General features: G+C 35.6%; 1 protein-coding gene across 1 annotated transcript in view; it reads right to left on the bottom strand.

Moving 5' to 3' along the window:
- NUDT9 (nudix hydrolase 9) overlaps window positions 1–20,632 on the bottom strand; it is a 31,295-nt gene that overhangs the window by 776 nt on the left and 9,887 nt on the right. Inside the window, exons 2-7 of the mRNA XM_036852385.1 lie at window positions 19,880–20,119; window positions 16,590–16,685; window positions 13,383–13,469; window positions 7,433–7,544; window positions 5,651–5,797; window positions 3,990–4,074 (exon numbers count right to left, since the gene is read on the bottom strand). Of these exons, the coding sequence (XP_036708280.1) occupies window positions 3,990–4,074; window positions 5,651–5,797; window positions 7,433–7,544; window positions 13,383–13,469; window positions 16,590–16,685; window positions 19,880–20,119 (767 nt within the window). The remainder of the gene's footprint in view (window positions 1–3,989; window positions 4,075–5,650; window positions 5,798–7,432; window positions 7,545–13,382; window positions 13,470–16,589; window positions 16,686–19,879; window positions 20,120–20,632) is intronic.

Below are 20,632 nucleotides of genomic sequence, written 5' to 3'. Positions count from 1 at the left end.
TTAAATAAACATGAAAACTCACATCAAAATTCCAGAAGGATTACAGATTTCAATGTTAAAAAAAAATGAAAGAAAACAATTATTGATGACTCACTTTAGAGTCTTAAGGTAAGTGGACTTTTCCAAGTATGACACCAAACCAGAAACCATAAAATAAAATATTTAGTTGGGGGATGAGGTGGTGGTGGGATGAATTGGGAGATTGGGATTGACATGTATACACTAATATATGTAAAATAGAGAACTAATAAGAACCTGCTGTATAAAAAATAAATAAAATAAAATTCAAAAAAATATTTAGAGTTATATTTATAAATACATATAAATATATTTATTAAAATATTTATAATTATCAAAAATTTAAAACAAATGCTTTCAATCACTGTTGGCAATCTAAATGGCATATTTCTGTAGGACAATTTGGCAATGTTTATCAAGAGCTTTTAAAAAGCAAATCCTCTTTGATGAGCATTCATTCAAAAAATATCAGAGTGCCTCTTATGCACCAGACTCTGTACTAGGCACTGGGGATACAATAAACAACCCAGCAATTCCACTTCAAAGGATTTATCCTAAGGAAATAAAAAGACAAGGCTACTGAAGTATTCAAGGCAACATTATTTATAACCAAAAAGAGAAAAAGGGACATAACCGACCTTTCCATCTAGAGGGCACAGATTATTAAATAAATGATAAGACAGCTACACAATGCACTCCCATTAAAAGTGAAGCCGTTCTATAAATACTGATATGGAAATATGTCCATAATATATTTTTAAGTGAAAATTCAAGTAACAAAATAGAATGTACAGTGTGAGCCCGTCTTTATTTTAAAAACAGCTATATAAAATCTGGAAAAAGATAAATCAAAATGCTAACAGTGGTATCTTTGGGAAATGAAATAACTGGTGCTTTAAAATTTTTTCCGCTTTATGTCACCTATTTTCTAAATAACTCATTATAAACACTACATCCTTTATCTTTATAATGATTACCTTTAAAATAATAAAATAATAAAGCTGTTTCTTAAAAGAAAAGAATCAATTGAATATTTCAGCATAACAGGTTTCTAAATCCCAGTGCTAAAATGACAGCCCTTTGTGTATCTCACAGCAACTACAACATCCAATTTTCAATGGAGAACGAGAATTAAGAAGTAAACCTGAATCTAAAAGTTAAATTAAAATATCTGATAATCTAAATAACAGTGTCGTCTAACATGCTCTTTATCAGATCTAATAATGTCTGAAAAGCATCCTCCCCTTCTGGTCACCTAATAAATTACACAAAACGGAATTCTAAAAAGTTTAAAGTTTATAGTCTGACATGTGAAGAGCTTGGAAGTCATCACTCCCATCTTCACACAAAAAAAATCTGAACAAACTGAAAATCAACAACTCTTTTTGGATCCGTCAGAGAATTGAGGTCACCGGGCACAATGCCACCCTGAAAACTGGAGAGACAGGCAAATACAGAGAATCACAACTTACCAGGAACAGAATCCCACCTCTGGAGCTAGCAAGTGGTAGAAACATTTAAAAGGTAAACTGCCTAATTTTTGGAAAGTGATCTGTGAACTAGCTTGAGAGAGAAAATCTCCTGGAGGCACAGTCTTGGGGTGGGAGGGTCACACTTTCAGGAATGCCACCAGGTTCTCAGGGTAAAGACAAGAAAAACCCCCACTTGCTTGCAGCAGGGAGAGGGGAAAAGTAACCATTCTGAAATAAGACAGCATTCTGCCCTTAAGGAAAACTATTTCACCAGTCCTAACCAACCCGGGGGAAGGGAAATACCCAACTCTAGCCTTCCTGTCTCACCTAAGGAGTGTGAGGGAGGAAGGAAGAAGCTGAGAAGCCGCAGTGAAGGTCACAGCCCAGGGGCCCAGGCTCACTGAAAAACTAAGACCTAATCATTGGGTTCTCCTATGATTCTCCCTCAAAACCCCACAAACCCCCTCCAAATCCCACAGCAACAGGGATTCCATAAAATAACAGGGAGTGTAGCTGAAAGAATTGCCTGGCTCAGACCTTATTTAAGTAGTCTCTAAAGAAACCCAAAGACAACAGAAGAGACGAAAACAAAAGCACGGGAGGAAATTTTAGCCTCTGACACCTACAATTACAGCAAATAATAAGTACAGCCTAACTCCTAGTCAACTAAACATTAGACCTCACACTAAAGATCTATTTACCTCAGTCTCTTTTACTGGATACATCATGTTCACCTTTCAAAAAAACTAGAAGGCATGCTACAAGGCAAAAAGCACAGTCTGAAGAGACAAAACATCAGAATCAGACTCAGATATAGCAGAGATTTGGAATTATCAGACCACAAAATTTTTTTTAAGTTCAGAGAGAAAATAAAACAGTGAAAACAGTGATTTGAACAACTCAAACACTATAAAATCAACCGCTAGAGGGTCAGTCATTGTTTTTTAACTCCAAAAATAAATAGCTAACAAATTTATCAGTACTTAAGTTGTAGAGACCTGCTTGTAAATTATATTTGCATACTTCTCCTTCTGAAATATTTAAGTTCTCAATACCAGGATGAATTATCCTAATACTTTGGTTAGAGTTGTTGTTTGGAAGTAATGAAATTGGTGCTGGGAGTTTTCCGAAGTTCAGCAAGAATGTAAAAGTGACAGATCTTCTAGTTCCAGCCCATTTTGTAAGGAAAAAACTGAGTCCAAGAGAATATGTGATTTGCACAAGGTTATACTGAGCCAGGAAGGGGGCAGGGCACAACCTTTAAAAGAATGACAAAACCATTGCGACACTACATAAACTGGTTAGAACCAACTAGGTCCAAGATGGCGGATGATTCCACTTCCACTAGATCTTGAGCCTCAGTATACGCTCATTGTAATACATCAGCACACTAAATGACACACCCACAGGTGCCATAACAGTTCCGAGGCAGACCATAAAAGGAAAAAAGTGGGTGGTGACCCAATTCTTGGAAATCCCCACCCCTTCCCCAAAATAGCTGGAATAATCCCCCCACTCATTAGCCTATGAAATTACCCAGCCCATAAAAACTAAATGTCCCATATTTTGAGGCCGCTTGCCTTCTGAGATGGCCCACGCTCTGTCTATGGAGGGTGTATCTCCCTGAATAAATCTGCTTTCACTCGGCTTGCTCTTGTATTCCTTCCCGCATGAAGCCAAGGACCCTCACTTGGCAGCCCGTCCCAGGGACTCGCCTGAGACCTGGGACATGACCATCCACTCGGGCCCTATTTTTCCTGCAACAATACAACTTAGAAAGGAGCCATGAGTGGAACATTCAGTTCTCTGACATGGTACCCTCATTTCATTATGCTACAGATGAAAACAAAATATTTAAAATGTCATCCAATTCAGCAGTAAAATATGTTTCAAAAGAAGCCAGCCATTCAATGTATGTTAAAATCATAACTAATTTTTTTTTTATAAATTCATAACTAATTTTTAAGATAGCAGATTCCCACCCACCCCCTAAAATTTTTAAATCCATTGACCAGAAAAAAACATTCATTTAAAATTTTTTCAGTACTTGGAATTTTTTTGGTGTTGTTTTGTATTTTAATAATGCATGCTCTTATAAAATTATTTCAAACACTAAGACAGATATAAATCCCATTTCCTTTACCACAGCCATACTTCCTACCCAAATCTCCAGTTGCTTTTGTTTTTATTTTACACAAATGGAGTCATACAAACAACTTGACAACTTTAAGGCACATAATTTTAGTCTATAAATTTAACCTTAATTTTATATGCTACCAATGGATTAAAGGATATTAGTTACTGGTAACACTTTTAAAGCTTTCTTCTACGTATTCTTTTAATATAAACAATCTGCTTTCATACAAATATAATCCTATAACCAGTAGTTGATTGACTTAAAATGCTAAAATAGTCCAGATTTAATTGTGCCCCAGTAGTCTGCTTCACTTAAATTGGATCCTCTAATTCAGTTAGCTTAATAAACATAAGTAAAATTACCTGTTTCATCATGGTAATTCACAGCTTCTGTCTCCATCCATGCATTATCAGTGTTTCGAGGATCATCAACATAACCTTTATATATCTATTTTTAAAAGGAGACAGACCGAAAAAAAGTGTAGGGTGAATAGGAATGGGTAGAGAAGAGCATGCTACCTTCATTAGAATCAGAAATATTCTGTTGCAAACAATGCACATTTAATTAACATTAGTGAACTGTACACTTAAAAATGGTTAAGATGGCAAATTATATGTTATGTGCTTTTTATCACAAAAAAAAGAAACGTAAATATTACAGGACCTTTAATGTAGCATTTCATACGCTTGTTTTACATTTCCCAGGGAGGGAATTCCCTGATGGTCCAGTGGTTAGGACTCAGTGCTTTCACTGCCAGAGCTCAGGTTCAATCCCTGGTCGGGAAACTAAGATCCCACAAGCCGCGCAGCTCGGCCAAAAACAAGTCGATGTGAAAATGAAATTAAGAAATTAAGAAAACAGGGACTTCCCTGGTGGCGCAGTGGTTAAGACTCCACGCTTCCAATGCAGGGGGCCCGGGTTCAATCCCCGGTCAGGGAACTAGATCCCACATGCATGCTGCAACTAAGAGTTCACATACCACAACTAAGGAGCCCGTGAGCCGCAACTAAGACCCAGCGCAACCAAATAAATAAATTAAATAAATAAATATTTTTTAAAAAAAGAAATTAAGAAAACAATTCCATTTACAATAGCATCAAAAGAATAAAATATTTTTTTAAATAAATAAATAAATTTCCCAGGGAACAATATTCTCAAGAACATTTTAAGGCAGCTTTAAAATTCATAAAACCCTCAACACCTCAGACTCCAATTTCAGAATTTGAGAATAGTCATATTTGGGCCATATGATTTTTTTTTAAGACTATAAGTATTTTTCTGTTTTAATACTTCTGTGATTATAGTTTTAGACATACAAAGATAGATTCTTCTAGTTAAAAATCTATAAATAAGGTTAGTAAAGACTAATATTTAAGCTATTAATACGTGAAAAGATTTGGATGTAGCCATCTAACACAAATGTGACCCGAAACCCAGACAGCATATTGATAGATAAATAATTAAGAAATCCTAATTCTAGAAAGAAAACAAAGCAATTCAAAGAAAAGCCAATAAAAAAGAAAAGAAAATCTAACCTTTTCCTTATTATTAGTGCACATATACCTTATAAAGTGATTTTTTTAAATCACAAAGGTTATGTAGACAAAACAGCCATGAGACTTAAATGGTTATGAACAAGAAAAACTCTGAATAACATAATTTAAAATATAAATGTCCTTTCAAAAAAGCTGAATTCATGCAAATTTTTTAAAAAAGAAAAGATTTTCCGTTAGATGGGTGAACTCAGTGTCACATTAGCTCAAACCTAAAGAAAAATTAAGAGGAAAAAATGTATTATAATAAATGATGTAACTGGCCTAAAGTTGGACTATAAAAATTTAAGTAGAAATCTATTTACAGTGAAGAGCTACTACAATTTAATTTGTTTTTATGAACATGTATTTCAAATATAACAAGTATTTCACTTTATTGAGAAAATGATCTACCAGATTTCCAGGTGAACTTTAAGTAATTTTCATTAATCCCCAGGACTAAATCCTTCCTGGAAATCTTCACTTCTTACCACTAGATGTTCCTGGCTGAAGAGCTTGTGCAACTTTTCCTCTAATTCTCTCTTTTCAGCACCAGATTTCTGTAAGGAGTTGAGAGCTTCCTCACCAAATTCTCTTTTCAGTGTGGCACTAATCTTCTCTCCTGGATCCACCATTCCCTAAGAGTCACATTTTTGTTTAAAAAAAGTAATAAGTTTTAATTCAATCAACAGATATTTACTGAATGATGCAGTGGACATATATTGCTGTATCTGCCCATAATCTTCTGTGATACGTTCTTCTCTAAATCATCTGTTTCTAGTAGAAGCAGCTTAGCAGCGTATCCCATATACTCAACCATAGTAATTAGTCTAAAGTTAGCCTACGGTCAACTGAGCCAGTCAGACTCCTTTCCTGGTATCTTCCAAAGTCAAGCTATGGAAGGAAGGGATGGAGGCAAGAAAGAATACAGCAAATTGATATACTTTCCCCATTGGTCATTCCATTCCAGCCAAACTGACCTCCTCAGTGTTCCTAGGATGTGCCAGACATATCCCAACCTTAAGGCCTTTGTACCTGCTATGACTTCTGCCCAAGATGCTTTCCCCAGATATACACATGGTTCACTCGTTCACCTCCTTCAGATCTTTACTCAAATGTCACCTTCTCAGGAGACCTTCTCTAACCACCCTATCGAAAATTGCAAACTCTCGAACACTTCCTAATCCCCTTCCTTGCTTTAGTTTTTTTCTTAATATTGATATTTATCACCTTCTAACATGACAGTAACTTGCTGATGTTATATTATCTGTCTCCCTCACTGGAGCGTGAGCACCAAGAAGACGAGGATGTTTGTTTATGTTGCTCTGCTGTATCCTCAATGGCTAAAATATTAGCTGACAAAAGGCAGATGCTCAAAATATACTGAGTAGATCAACGACTCTCAAAGTTATATTAATGACAACAGTTCCCTGACTGATCAGAATTTCAAATGACAATAAAAATATAAGATCCTGTGATGATATCATTGTATTCTGCATTCGGCACTGAGTGAAGTTTGACTATTTGGCTCTTACGATTAGCCTAAGCTTTTGTCACAGTCAGCTACAACCTTCATTTTCATTCCATTTTACCCTACAAAGAAAAAAAGCCATTCCTGCAGATAGGAGAATGTGTATATAAAGAGCCATCCTCTCATCAAACTATCTCCATTTCACAATATGGCATAAAATATAAAACCCACTACTGAACACATACACATTCTTAAAAGCCCCTTGCAATATACTACTGACATGAACCCAACAGAAGTATACTCTTCCTGATGATATTATGAAAACTCAGAAAACTACAAGGAACAGTAATAGTGTTATCTTTTTAAAAATACTAAAAATCTTACCTTGGGCTTGGAGTAGGTGTTGAGTTCTGAGATGAAACCCAACATTAGTGAGTATCTACAATACCAGATGCTTTATATGCTATCTCTAATAATCCTGTGAAATATATATGATTATTTTTAAAACAAAGGTCTGAACTCCATATCACTCAGCTCAAAGTGGAAAGGTCAAAACACAAGCCCAGGTCTAACTCCAAAGTCCATGTTCTTTCCCAAGGGTTTTAGAATTAGACTCAGATTCTAACAGCTTTGTTGTATTATCCTACATTTGTCATTGACAGTGATACTTCATTGCAAAAGAATTACTGGGGAGGAATGGAGAATAAATGAGGTAGAAAAGATCCATACACAATAACCTTGTAGTAAATAAAGCAACTAAAAAGAACTTACAACACTGATTTGACTTAATTTTAATGCTTACCCCTGGGATTGCCCATTCTCCACAGTCTTTCCTTTTTATTGCAACAAACTGTAAGATGTTTTTCCCAGAAATGGGATGGGTAATTCTATTTCCACTTCTGTCCCTTTTCCACCTATAACAGTAATGTAAGGTCATAACTGATTTAGAACAAAGACCAAGGTTCTATTTCAAGCTTAAGACAAAGCTATAAAGATAATTTTTCTTTATAACAGAGTATATATAAATTAACCTCAAATCAGCTAGTTTTGTAAAGAAATACTGTTTTGTATTAAAAATATTCTTTATTTAGCACTGTTACAAACCAAGACAAATGTCTACTTTCCATAAAGGATATTATAGTCTCCATAATAAAAATTCAAGATATAAAGTTTTTACTACTTAAAGTAAAATTTATCAAAGAAAATTAAAAGCAGAACAGAATTTAAAAGAAAGGTCATAAAAGTTTTTTTTTTTTAATCCAAGGATCCTTTTTAAGAATTTTAAGTGTGAAAAAGATCTGTAATATTTGCTTTTAACAGTTTGCCCTACGTTTTCAGAAAAGCAGATTATATGATACAGGTTCAGCTGGTCTCAAGAAAAGTGCTCCTCAATCTTTATCCCTGCTTTTGATAAAAGAAGTCTCACACTATCCTTTAATTTAATTTTATATTTCAAATTGAATTGCATTTTTTTAAAGCATCGAGGCAACGTTAATTTCAGAATGTGCTTTTTCTAACCACAGCCTCCTTCACAAAGATGTTGATAAACCTCCCCTTCTCTTTCCCTACACCCACCACATCTACCTCCTCCTGCCGAATTTTAAGAATAGTTTTAATAGTCCCTTAGGCAAAGATAAAGATTTTGAACTTCCAGTACTAAACCAAAAAAGAAAGCCTATGATCTAATCATCAATCTGCATGAGACTCAATAAAATATACTAGTTTAGAAGACCTAAATAGACATTTCTCCAAAGAAGATATACAGATTGCCAACAAACACATGAAAGGATGTTCAACATCACTAATCACTAGAGAAATGCAAATCAAAAGTACAATGAAGTATCACCTCACACTGGTCAGAATGGCCATCATCAAAAAATCTACAAACAATAAATGCTGGAGAGGGTGTGGAGAAAAGGGAACCCTCTTGCACTGTTGGTGGGAACATAAATTGATACAGCCACTATGGAGAACAGTATGGAGGTTCCTTAAAAACTAAAAATAGAACTACCATATCACCCAGCAATCCGACTACTGGGCATATACCCTGAGAAAACCATAATTCAAAAAGAGTTATGTACCAAAATGTTCATTGCAGCTCTATTTACAATAGCCAGGACATGGAAGCAACCTAAGTGTCCATCGACAGATGAATGGATAAAGAAGATGTGGCACATATATACAATGGAATATTACTCAGCCATAAAAAGAAACGAAATTGAGTTATTTGTAGTGAGGTAGATGGACCTAGAGTCTGTCATACAGAGTGAAGTAAGTCAGAAAGAGAAAAACAAATACTGTATGCTAACACATATATATGGAATCTAAAAAAAAAAAAAAAATGGTTCTGACGAACCTAGGGGCAGGACAGATATAAAGACGTAGAGAATGGACTTGAGGACACGGGTGGGGTGGAAGGGTAAGCTGGGATGAAGTGAGAGAGTGACATTGACATATATACACTACCAAATGTAAAATAGATAGCTGGTGGGAAGCAGCTGCATAGCACAGGGAGATCAGCTCGGTGCTTTGTGACCACCTAGAGCGGGGGGAGAGGGAGGGTGGGAGGGAGATGCAAGAGGGAGGGGCTATGGGGATATATGTATACGTATATAGCTGATTCACTTTGTTATACAGCAGAAACTAACACAACATTGTAAAGCAATTATACTCCAATAAAGATGTTAAAAAAATTTTTTTAAATATAGTATTTTAGATATGAGTGCCCAGATTTCTTTATATTGTGGCTGAATACCATATCTAACCCATAATTCCCCCCCAAAAGAGTTCATAGCCTAGCAGTGGAGCTAGACATGTATGTGAATAAACTACAAGAGTGACAGCTTGATGAGTACAGTAAATAGAAATGAAAGAATAATTGGTATAAGAAGACAACATCTGTTTTTAAGGATGCCAGAGAGAGGAAACAAAATTATAAAGTAAAATAATGTATTCAAGAAACTGAAAGTATATGTGGCAACATAAGCATCAGTGAGGGAAAGATAGATGGTGAGGCTGGAGAAGTATTCAAAGAATTCATCGAATTCATCTGCTTAGAGAGCCAGAGAATATTTTTTAAGCAGGGAAAAAGCCATTCGAAATTTGTATTTTAGAAAGCTCACTCACTTTGACAAAAGTTTGGAAGTTGGTTTGGAGGGAAGCAAGGCTGGAGGCAAGAAAACCAGCTAGAAGACTGGTCCATGGTACAAGACGATGAGGACAGGACTGAAGGCAGAGACAGTGAAATGGAGAAAAGACACATTTTACCTTTACTTTTTTTTTTTTTTAGCCTTTACTTTTTAAAAGTCATTTATATAGTACTTATTATGGACCTGATACTGTTGTGCTTTAATGTATTTATCCACTTAAGCCTCAAAACCAGCCTATAAAGTAGCTGTATTATTGTTTTTATTTTACAGATGTGGAAAATGAGGCGCAAAGAAGTAGATAACTTGCCTGAAGTTGCAGAGGAAAAAAGTTGTGTAAACCAAGATTTGAACCCAGGCAATCTGGTTCCAGAATCTGCACTCTTAATCACTATACTATTTTACTTAAATTAAACAAACAGAATTTACACTAATTAGGTAGGAGGAGGGAGAAGGTGGCAAATGATGGTTCTGTCCACTCACAAACGTTTACTAGCACCTACTACACCTCACATGCAAGGAGCTGGGAAAACAAAGACTAACACAGAGTCTCTGCTGCTCAGCCAACCAGCCAGTCATGGCTAGAGCACCGGGAAGAGAAGCTGAATAGAGAGAGATGCTGCTGGGCGAAAAGGCAGGACCACACAGATGATGAAAAGCTTGCATATCACATTTACATTCTCAGATTTTATCCTCAATGGACTCATTTAAGGATTCTAAACAGAGCAGTTTCTTGTTATGTTTTTGTTAGTACCAAATACATTGTCACTAAATTCAAAACAAAATTTCTTGATACAACAGAAATAATATATCATTTTAACTAGTGAGCCTCATGAACATTTATTAAATGCTAATGATATTCCTATGTACGATTGATATTCCCTCCCTACTTCTGATGGTCCACACCTTCCTGTTTCTAACCAAAACAGGAAAGAAAATCATACTGCCATTAACTTTTGACCCGAGTTTATTCACAATAATATATGAACACTTCCCCTCTCATTTCAACTTTAAAAGATATACAGGAACTTCTGATAACTCCCCATTATATGTGGGAAGTCTCTAGGAGAGGTATCTGGGAATCTAAAAATTTAACACTTTCCCTGGGGATTCTGAACAAGAAAGTTTGTGAAATTCTGCACGATTCAATGCTATTTTGCGTCATGAAGTACCTGGAAGAAAAGGGGGTAGAATCTTTGCTTTAAAAGTGCCTGTGTGATTCTTATGATTACTCATTAGTGAAATACTGGTATAAAAGAGAAAGCACAATATTTGGAGCCAAATACCCCTGTTTCAAATTTCAGATCTACAAGATTTAGGCAAGTCACTTAACCTCAGTAAGTCTCCACTTTTAGAACTATAAAATAGATATGTTAATACCTACCTTGAGGAGTTCCTGTGAGAAACAAATGTAAAAACTAATAATAGCACCTAGCAGAGTACCTGGAGTAAGCAATATTTTTAACAATTCATTTAATCTTGTTGATTCTTTCTTCAACGTCCTTCATTCTTCTCTTCCTTCCATTTCTACTGCCACTCATCTATTTGGAGGGACTCATCAGTTAATAATATATGTATTACTGAGATAGCAAAGAAATCAACTTAAGATTACTGTTGAAAGCTAGTTTCTGCCACTTGTGGGCTCTTTTATAGCCTTGGACCATCTCTAAGCCTTCAGTTTTCTCATCTGTATAACAATAAAGTTCAAAAAGGCTACCATTTCAAAACGACTTGACACACAATCACCATGTTTACTCTCAGTTGCTATTTGGTTCACCACAGATAAAGATAAGCTAATTAGAGACTAACCTAACTTTCAAGACTCTGGCTTCCCTCTTCTGCCTCTTGTCTCTTTGCTAGCGTTCCTGCTTCAAATATTTCACACCTTCCTGTTTTTAGACAGCCTCACCAAAATCAAAAGAAACTGATACTACCATGAATATTTACTTATATTATTTTAACTACATTCATTAATAAGAATATATTAACTCTTCTCATCTCACTTAAACCATAAAGTTTCTGAAGGAATTCTAGATGGACAGAAGTGGGTCAGTACATAGGTAGATAGGCAGGCAGGTAGATGGGTAGATGGATGAATGAATAGATGGAAAATAAAACTGCGGTTGGGTGTGGGGTAAAGATACCTTTTGTCAGAGGAAATTGGACGGGCAAGTACGAGAATAAGATGGGGAGAGAACTGGTGCCTCCCCCAGAAACTTGAAAATAAGCTTCCTTAAACTATGAAATCATTATTATATCCCAGATCAGAGAGAACAAAGTCTCCTGTAAGAAAGGAAAGCCCTCAAAATATCAAAACTAAAAAAGCAAGAATATTGAGGGTATCCGCATTATTTAAAGAAGGAAAATGACAATCACATGTGAGGAGAGAGGTTGTCAGTGAAGAAATCCTAAAAATAAAAAATAAATAAAAGAATGACAGAGATGATGGAATATTCCACATGTGTTGGGAAGACGACTCCAGTGGAGATGGCTAAGTCCATCTAAACACTACATTCCCCTACCTCCTTTACTGTGATTCATGCTGACCAAGAAACCCTCTGACTATGATCTGGCTTACCAGATAGATCTGCCTCAGGAAGAGAATGCCTTCCCCCTGTCCTGGAACCTTCAATGGCTCCACTTCATACTCCTTAGCTTCGGCATTTTATATTCTCCACAATAGAATGGCGTAAAAATTAATTTTACGTCTAATTTATCATCCACTATTGTCTTACAAGAATCTTCTGTTTCAACCAAACTGGTCTTTTCACTGTCCCTCAATATGCAAACAGATATTACTACAAGCCTTGTTCCCAGGCGTCCCCCCGTGCCCCTATCTAAGCCTCTAGTTCAGCTCCAGTCTACCTCTTCATAACACCTTTCTTGGGTGCTCTGGTCTACCATCATTATGTCCCACACATCTGATTCTCTACTTTTCTGAAGCATCCTATGTCATCCATATTACTTTGACATGTTTCCTTATTTAATATTTTCTATCTTGCAAATGAGAACATAGCTCCTCAATGACAGGAAGCAGAAACTTAGGACTGTTATACCTTTTCATGTGCACCAAAGCACTTAATTCTGAGAACAAACAGATGCTCAATAAACGTGTGGTGAACTAACTTTGTTTAAATAATGCCTAACCTACTCACACAACATAAAACTACAGCTTTACACTTGCATCACATCACTATAATTTTACATAAAGTCCCTTTAAAATAGAGATTTCATGTGTGTGCATATGAATGTATATATACGTGTGTGTGCACACGCATGTATATATACACGTATATGCAGTCAGCTCTCTGTATCCATAGATGTGGAACCCATGGATGAGAAGGGCCGACTGTACTACCCCACTTTATGTAAGGGACTTAAGCATCCACAGATTTTGGTATCTGCTTGAGGCACAGGGGGTGGTCCTGGAACCAATCCCCCAGGATACCAAGGGATGACTCTATGTAAAAACACATACGTATACATACATACATCTGTGTGTGTGCATGTACGTGTGTGTATAATGGACATGTCAAAACACGGTTACAGTCTGTTTTTATCCAATTACTTAGCTCTTTGCTACTGAAATGTGTTTTTAGTTCTTACCTGGTTATGATGGGATCTGCAGCATGATTGGGGCCCCATCGCCCCAAAAGCCCCCGGCCAACCAGTCCTGTCCGTCCTGCAGGATTTCTGGAAAAAAAAAATCATAAAATCAGTTGAATGTGCTCATCTTTTTGGACACTTGATATGGCCCAAAACAAGGTAGTAAGAGCAATAAGAAGGAAATAATATGTCTACATAAATCCAGCAGCACTATTACATATTTGACACTCAAAGTACAGATTTCCTTATAGTGTTATTTAACTTCGCTTTCGTGCCTGTGTTAAGCTTCGGGCTTGATCCAGGAGGAGGATCTCATTTCCATAGCTGTTCTACAATATAAGAATTTGTTTCAGTTTTCACCTATACTTCAAAATTCAAACTAGAACCTTACTGGACTCAAATCTGGAAGAACGAAATGCTCCCCACCTAATCATCGTCTATCTCTGCGACAGCAATGCTTTATCACTGAGGACACCCACACTTCACTTTCTCAACATCCTCTTTTCCTACTCCACTCTCCTACAACCTGTCTCACTCAAATAGTTTTGGTTACATTTTAAAGTCCATTTTTTCACAGTGGGTTCTAGATTTTTATTATCGGTAATAGATATTTTGTAGCATATAATGAGGTAGAAGTATTTAATATTTCAAGATTTCAAATATACCAAATTCAATTTTTTAAAACAATTTTATAAAAATGCCAACTACTATTTAACCTAATGCCACACCCAATGTTAAAAAGTCTGTCCGATAAACATAGCAACACTCATGCCTGAGTGATTTTCTTCCAGTGTCTTCCAATATTCCTTAAATGTTCAACTTTCATTATGTAAAATGAAATGCCCTAATCTGCAATCTTACCTATTTAATGTTATATCTTTGATCCTCCCAGTACGTGAAAGTAAATAAACAACCTGTCAAATTTTCCTTTTCAGCCATCTCTTTTTATTCTGGTCTTTCCTGTGACTTTTATTAAAGTTGAGTGAATCTTTATATTGTTTTATACTAGACTCAGAAATATTTCAGCAAGACTTGCAAATAAAAACAGAAAGACAAGACACCTGGCCAGGTGACGATAATTCTACTTTTCAAATTCAGGAGGAGGGGCAGGGTGGTCAGCAGATATGCTTTATTCCATGTAACCATACACCCCTGAATACAAATGATCTAAGCCACTATTAAGAGAGAGAATGTTAGTTTTTATAGATGACCAAGCCTGTTACTTATAAACTAGAAGCTGTAGAAAAGACACATAGATTATCCTATAGCCTGAGCAGCAGAGAAACTTGTTTGCAGAAAAAGAAAACCAAAGGCAACATATAAAGAAAAGCAGATATAAAGCAGAGAGACAGTTCTAATGGATTTCCAACTCCACCCTTTCCTAAAGTTAGCTGCATTTCTGCTCTGGGCTTGAGATGATCCTATAGCCCTGTGGTAAAGTTCACTTTTTCACTCAGGCAAGCTAGAGTTGGTTTCCATTAGTCAGAGAGTCTTGACTAAAACAACAGGCTATCTTGCCTTTGCTGACTATCCTTTTATATATGTATATGTCTTTTAATATATTTTACCCAGAAAAGAATCTGAGGAATAAGTCAAATGCAAGGAGAGTTTGACTTGAAAAGGTTTAATAACATAGAAAGGCGAATAAGTAATGAATAAAGAAAGAATTTAGCAAAACTGAAAGACCAGGCTGGGGTGAGAGGAGCTCTACTATCTCCAAGTCTTAGAAGAACTAAAAATATTTTTAGTTTTTGCAACATTTTTACGAGGTAATAAGCATGATTACCAAATCTGTGATCCTTCTTTTGTTTTATTTGAGGCATGCTAATTTTTACATTTCTTCCTAACTTGTATAATGTCTTCTTAAGGAAAATGGAAAATTTTGGAGTTGTGTAGAAAAATCATTTTTAGAAGTACAAAAAGAGAGACTTCCCTGGCGGTCCAGTGGTTAAGACGCTGTGCTTCCACTGCAGGGGGCACAGGTCCGATCCCTGGTCGGGGAACTAACATCCCACATCCCACTCACATGCTGTGCAGCGCGGCCAAAAAAAAAATTAAAAATAAAAAAAGTACAAAAAGACACTTGATGTTAAATTGTTGGGTTATTTTTATTTTTACTCTTATGTATTTGGACAAATTCTTACTTTAAGGTATTATCTCATTTTATAAATAACTACTGAAATACAGTTTTTAATCCTTTCCTTCTCTGTTAATTTATTCAATTACAGTTGACCCTTGATCAATGCTCCCATATAAACTTATAGCTGGCCCTCTGTATACACGGTTCCCCTGTATCTATGGTTCCACATCCAGGGATTCAACCAAACTCAGATGGTGTAATTCTGTAATATTTACTATTGAAAAAAAATCCATATATAAGTGGGTCTGTGTAGTTCAACCCCTGTTTTGTTCAAGAGTCAACTGTAATTATTTCTACTTCAAGGTAAGGTTACAAGAAGATGCATTCAAACCCTGTCTCTACCACTTACTCACTGTGTGCAAACAACTTACATTCGCTCTCCTTATCTGTAAGTGGAACTAAAAATATCCACCCACAGGGTTATTGTGGTGATTGAATTAGATCACATACATAAATTCTTTCATACAATGTCTGCCATATACAAGCACTCAATAAACATTAATTATATTGATAAAATAAAATGTATATTTTAAGGCAGGACAAGAAAATTTAAACATAAAATTTTCTGTGTCCGTCTGGGCCTCCACTCTCCTTCCTTAATGTGCAGTGTGCATCTGCACCGCACATTAACCAGACATCCTCAAAGATGGGAGTGCCTGCTTGACCATAAAAATCAATTTTTTTTCCCCTTTCTTCTGACACTAGCAATGTAACTTCTTAAAAGAATGGCATTCTTTCCCAACTCTGAAAGATGTCATGGTGACTTGCTGCTTGATTTGTATGTGCTCACCTGGACTATGTATCTTCAGTGAACTTTATGTAAAATATCGGTATGTCATTTTAATGTACAATCCTTCGTCTTGAAAATGTATATGACTGTATCTTCAAATAGGTAGAACAGTTCTCAGAGCTTTCTGAGAGTCTGTCTTCCGGGTTATAATCCTCAGTTGGTTTGAATAAAATTCCCTTTATTCTTCTTACCTTGATTGTTAATTGAATTTTCGTTGACAGTATTTTCTACCTTTTAAAGACCCATTATTGTAAGATGTCCCATCCCCAGTACCTACCTAGGTCTTCCATTTTCAATCTCATACAGGCCATTCTGGCTCTTTCTCTCAACATGCCCATCCTTTTCATTAAACTTGGGTGAAAAGTTGCTTTCACTGTAATGAGAATACCAATGCAAAATAAGAAATAATGACCCAATACTACCAACAGCTTAATAATGCCAGTCAGTTATTTATAAAAGCAGTATCCTTGAAACTAAATTTTTAGTTACAACTTTAGTTAGTTTTCATTTACAAATTCATCAACTCCTTCAAAGCAGTTTCTGGAAAAAGAAAATTTGTTTAACCAAAACACCTTGTAAGACAAGAATATGTGTTGTAACCCCTCTGGGAAGGACTAATGGCAGACAAACTGGAGCTCCTCCACATACTACAAGAAAGTCTATGTTACTATTAGCAAAGTGGAATTGTCCATGGGCACAATATGGCAATTAATGGTTCCTATAGTTCTAAAAATAAGATTCCTTCTGATATTTTGTCGTTTCTACTGTTTCAAAGTAATTTTAATTTCTTCAAATGTACACTGATTAATACTTTTATCAAAGTAAACCCACAAAACATGAATTCACCCACAAACTGCATAATAACCATGATGTAGATTAAAATAGATATAATATGCTGGAAATGTTCCAGATTTGATCTGGATATAGCTCTGGATTACAGAGTTATATAAATATAAAATCTTACTGAGCTACACCTGCATACTTAAGAAATGTATACTTTACTGCATGTATGTCATACTCAAAAAAAATTTTTTAAAGCTATAAATAAACTACTTTCCTCCCCATTATGAAATCGCTGACATAATTGCACTGACAGTGAATATTTATATAGCACTGGACAGTTCATGGGCAGTTCTGACATACGTTTCACTTTTTTTCTTGCTTTAATTCCAATAAGCAAGAGAATAGATATATTTGTGCTCTGTTTTGGAAATAATTTCCAACTTGAATGATCCAGACATTTCCTCAAGACTTCTAACCATTCTTCCATTGAACACACATGTAAAAATAATTAAATGGTAAAAATCATGAAATTATAAAACCAGAGTTACAATGCTCTTGGGACTCTAGAAATTCACCATTATATGTGGAATCTAAAAAAACGGTACAAATGAACTTATTTACAAAACAGAAATAGAGTCACAGATGTAGAAAACAAACTTACGGTTACCAGGGGGGAAAGGAGGTGGGGGGATAAATTGGGAGATTGGGATTGACATATACACACCACTATATATAAAATAGGTAACTAATAAGGACCTACTGTATAGCGCAGGGAACTCTACTCAATACTCTGTAATGACCTATATGGGAAAAGAATCTAAAAAAGAGTGGATATACGATATATGTATAACTGATTCACTTTCCTGTACACCTGAAATTAACACAACATTGTAAATAACTATACTTCAATAAAAATTTTAAAAATAAAAGAAAGGAAACTAAATAAATATTGAATACTATTTAATGAAATACTTGTTGAAGTATATAGGGGGAGATGTACTGATACATCAAAAAAACAAGATGGAAGGAGGAGGGATAGATGGATATATATGTGATAAAATAAGTATAATAAAATGTTGATAAAAGAATCAAAGTGGTGGGTTTATGAGTGTTCCCCATAAAGTTCTTTCAAATTTTCTGTATGTTAGAAATGTTTCATAATAAAATTTTAGATGAATAAAGGGAGCCATCTTTTGGGGGAAAAAAAAAAAGCATGACTAGTTATAACTGAAGCATTAACGTTAGTAATAAAGCTTGATTTAGATAGTGATACAAATTTAACTTTTAAAACACAAATTGAATGAAAAATAAGAAGATGTATTGTCTTCCTCTGTTTACACTGTATAGCACCCCTGGCAACATCATTAATTGTACATAATGTGTATGTATAATATATGTGGAAACATGTATCTCATCTAAAATGAGGGAAATGGAACTCATTTACAGCTAATAATTTCTCCACAAGTTAGTTTCATGATTAACTAATAATCCAAGTACTATCACAAACACACCTTTGGATTAAGTAAGGAAACTGTGGGTTGAAATCAAGTCACAGAAATAAGTGACCTGGTAAAGTTTAACAACCTAATGAACTAATACTGGATAATTCCAACTAGCAAAATTTCTTATTTAACTGACTAAATAAGGCCTTGAGAGGACTATCATTTATAATAAATTTACCCATTAAATCAAACTTATAAAATGTTCCAAAACTAGGGCAGCAGTTTAGCAGAGTAGTTAAGGGCATGAAATCTGAAGTCAGACTGAGTTCAACTCCAAGCTATACCATCTACTAGCTACATGACCAACCACATGCAAAGGGCAAACTTTCTGTGCTTCCATTTTTTGTGTGTGTTTATTTTTCTATACAGTAGAAATAACAACCCTGTCTGCCTTCCAGAATAGTTATAAGAATAAAATAAAACAATGGTTATAAAACATTTAGTACAGCGCCTAGCTCATAGTTAGCACATTTTACAACTCTTTCATTATATTTATCAAAAGAAGCATAAATATAAAACGTGAATCAACACAGCACTTCTCTGAATTTAGTCAAAACATTTTTGCTTGACTTTTTTTTTTTCCTCTTTCTCTCTCCTTTTTCTATCCCTTTTCTATCTTCTCACACTGGTCTAATTTGATCATCATCCTGTTCTTAGTAATCTGGAAAAAGTTTCTGAAAAATATTTTCACTATTCAAATACAAGCCTAGCTATGTTGGAAAATAACCACAAAAGGTGTTATTGATAACCCAAACAAAAGAAATGAAAACAGAGACCACCACTTGTCATTTCATAAAATAAAAAACTCCACAACAAAATAGATTTACCTATTTGGAAAGATCATCATAAAACCCCCAAAAGAATAAACAAAAACGAACTGAATAGCTTTGGCAAGAATTCAAGCAAATGTGAGGGACTTCCCTGGTGGTCCAGTGGGTAAGACTCCGTGCTCCCAATGCAGGGGGCCTGGGTTCAATCCCTGGTCATGGAACTAGATCCCACATGCATGCCACAACTAAGAAGCCCGCCTGCCACAACTAAGAGCCCGTACGCCGCAACTAAGAGCCCATGTGCTGCAACTAAGACCTGGCACAGCCAAAATAAATAAATAAATAAATATTAAAAAAAAAAAAAAGAATTCAAGCAAGTGTGGAAACTGAGTTATAATAAAGTCAAGCACTGGATAAAAACTATTTTTCAACTATCAAGTGATAATTTACAAATACAACCATTACCTTCTCCAAAAGTCTTACACCCGGCTAACACCAACTAATTTACTCACCTGATCTGAGGATCTGCCCACCGAGGTCCAGCCAAGACAGAGACTGCAGTGTATTCCACAGGATTATAGTCTTGCCACTCAACAAGCCAGCCTACCTTTTCATTAGGAACCTGGCTGCGCTGAACTTTTGAACCTGGGTAAGGAGATGTCCGAGCCTTGTTGTGGGAATTCTCTTTGGTACCATTAGAACCAGACATCGTGTTGGAGTTAAGATGAAATCCACAGGATGAAAATGAGTTACTGGGAGGAAAAAGAAAAACGTTTTATATAAGTACAAAATTAATTAATTAAAGAACCTAATTCACAGACCCCAAAATAGAACTTTTCAATTTCAAAGACTTAAAAATCAGAAAATTCTAAATTTGATGCATATTAGTGTAAAGATCCAACATCTGTGAGAGATTATTTTCAAATATAAAAATATTGCTAGGGACTTCCCTGGTGGTCCAGTGGCCAAGACACTGTACTCTCAGTGCACTGGGCGTGGGTTCAATCCCTGGTTGGGGAACTAGATCCCACATGCATGCTGCAGCTAAGAAGCCTGCACACTTCAACTAAGAAGCCTGCGTGCCTCAACTAAAGATCCCGCGTGCCACAACTAAGATCCCCCACATGGCAACGAAGATCCTGAGTGCTGCAAATAAGTCCTGGTGCAGCCAAAATAAATAAATAAATATTTTTTTAAAATATTGCTAAATCTTATTAATTGAAACCTACTCACTGAATTTATTTTCATTGAGAAAAAGGGACAGA

Source organism: Balaenoptera musculus, chromosome 5 (assembly GCF_009873245.2).
Source record: "Balaenoptera musculus isolate JJ_BM4_2016_0621 chromosome 5, mBalMus1.pri.v3, whole genome shotgun sequence".
In the NCBI taxonomy this organism is placed as follows: domain Eukaryota; kingdom Metazoa; phylum Chordata; class Mammalia; order Artiodactyla; family Balaenopteridae; genus Balaenoptera; species Balaenoptera musculus.
The sequence above is the reverse complement of the archived record's forward strand: the minus strand, read 5'-3'. Positions and strand labels throughout refer to the sequence as shown.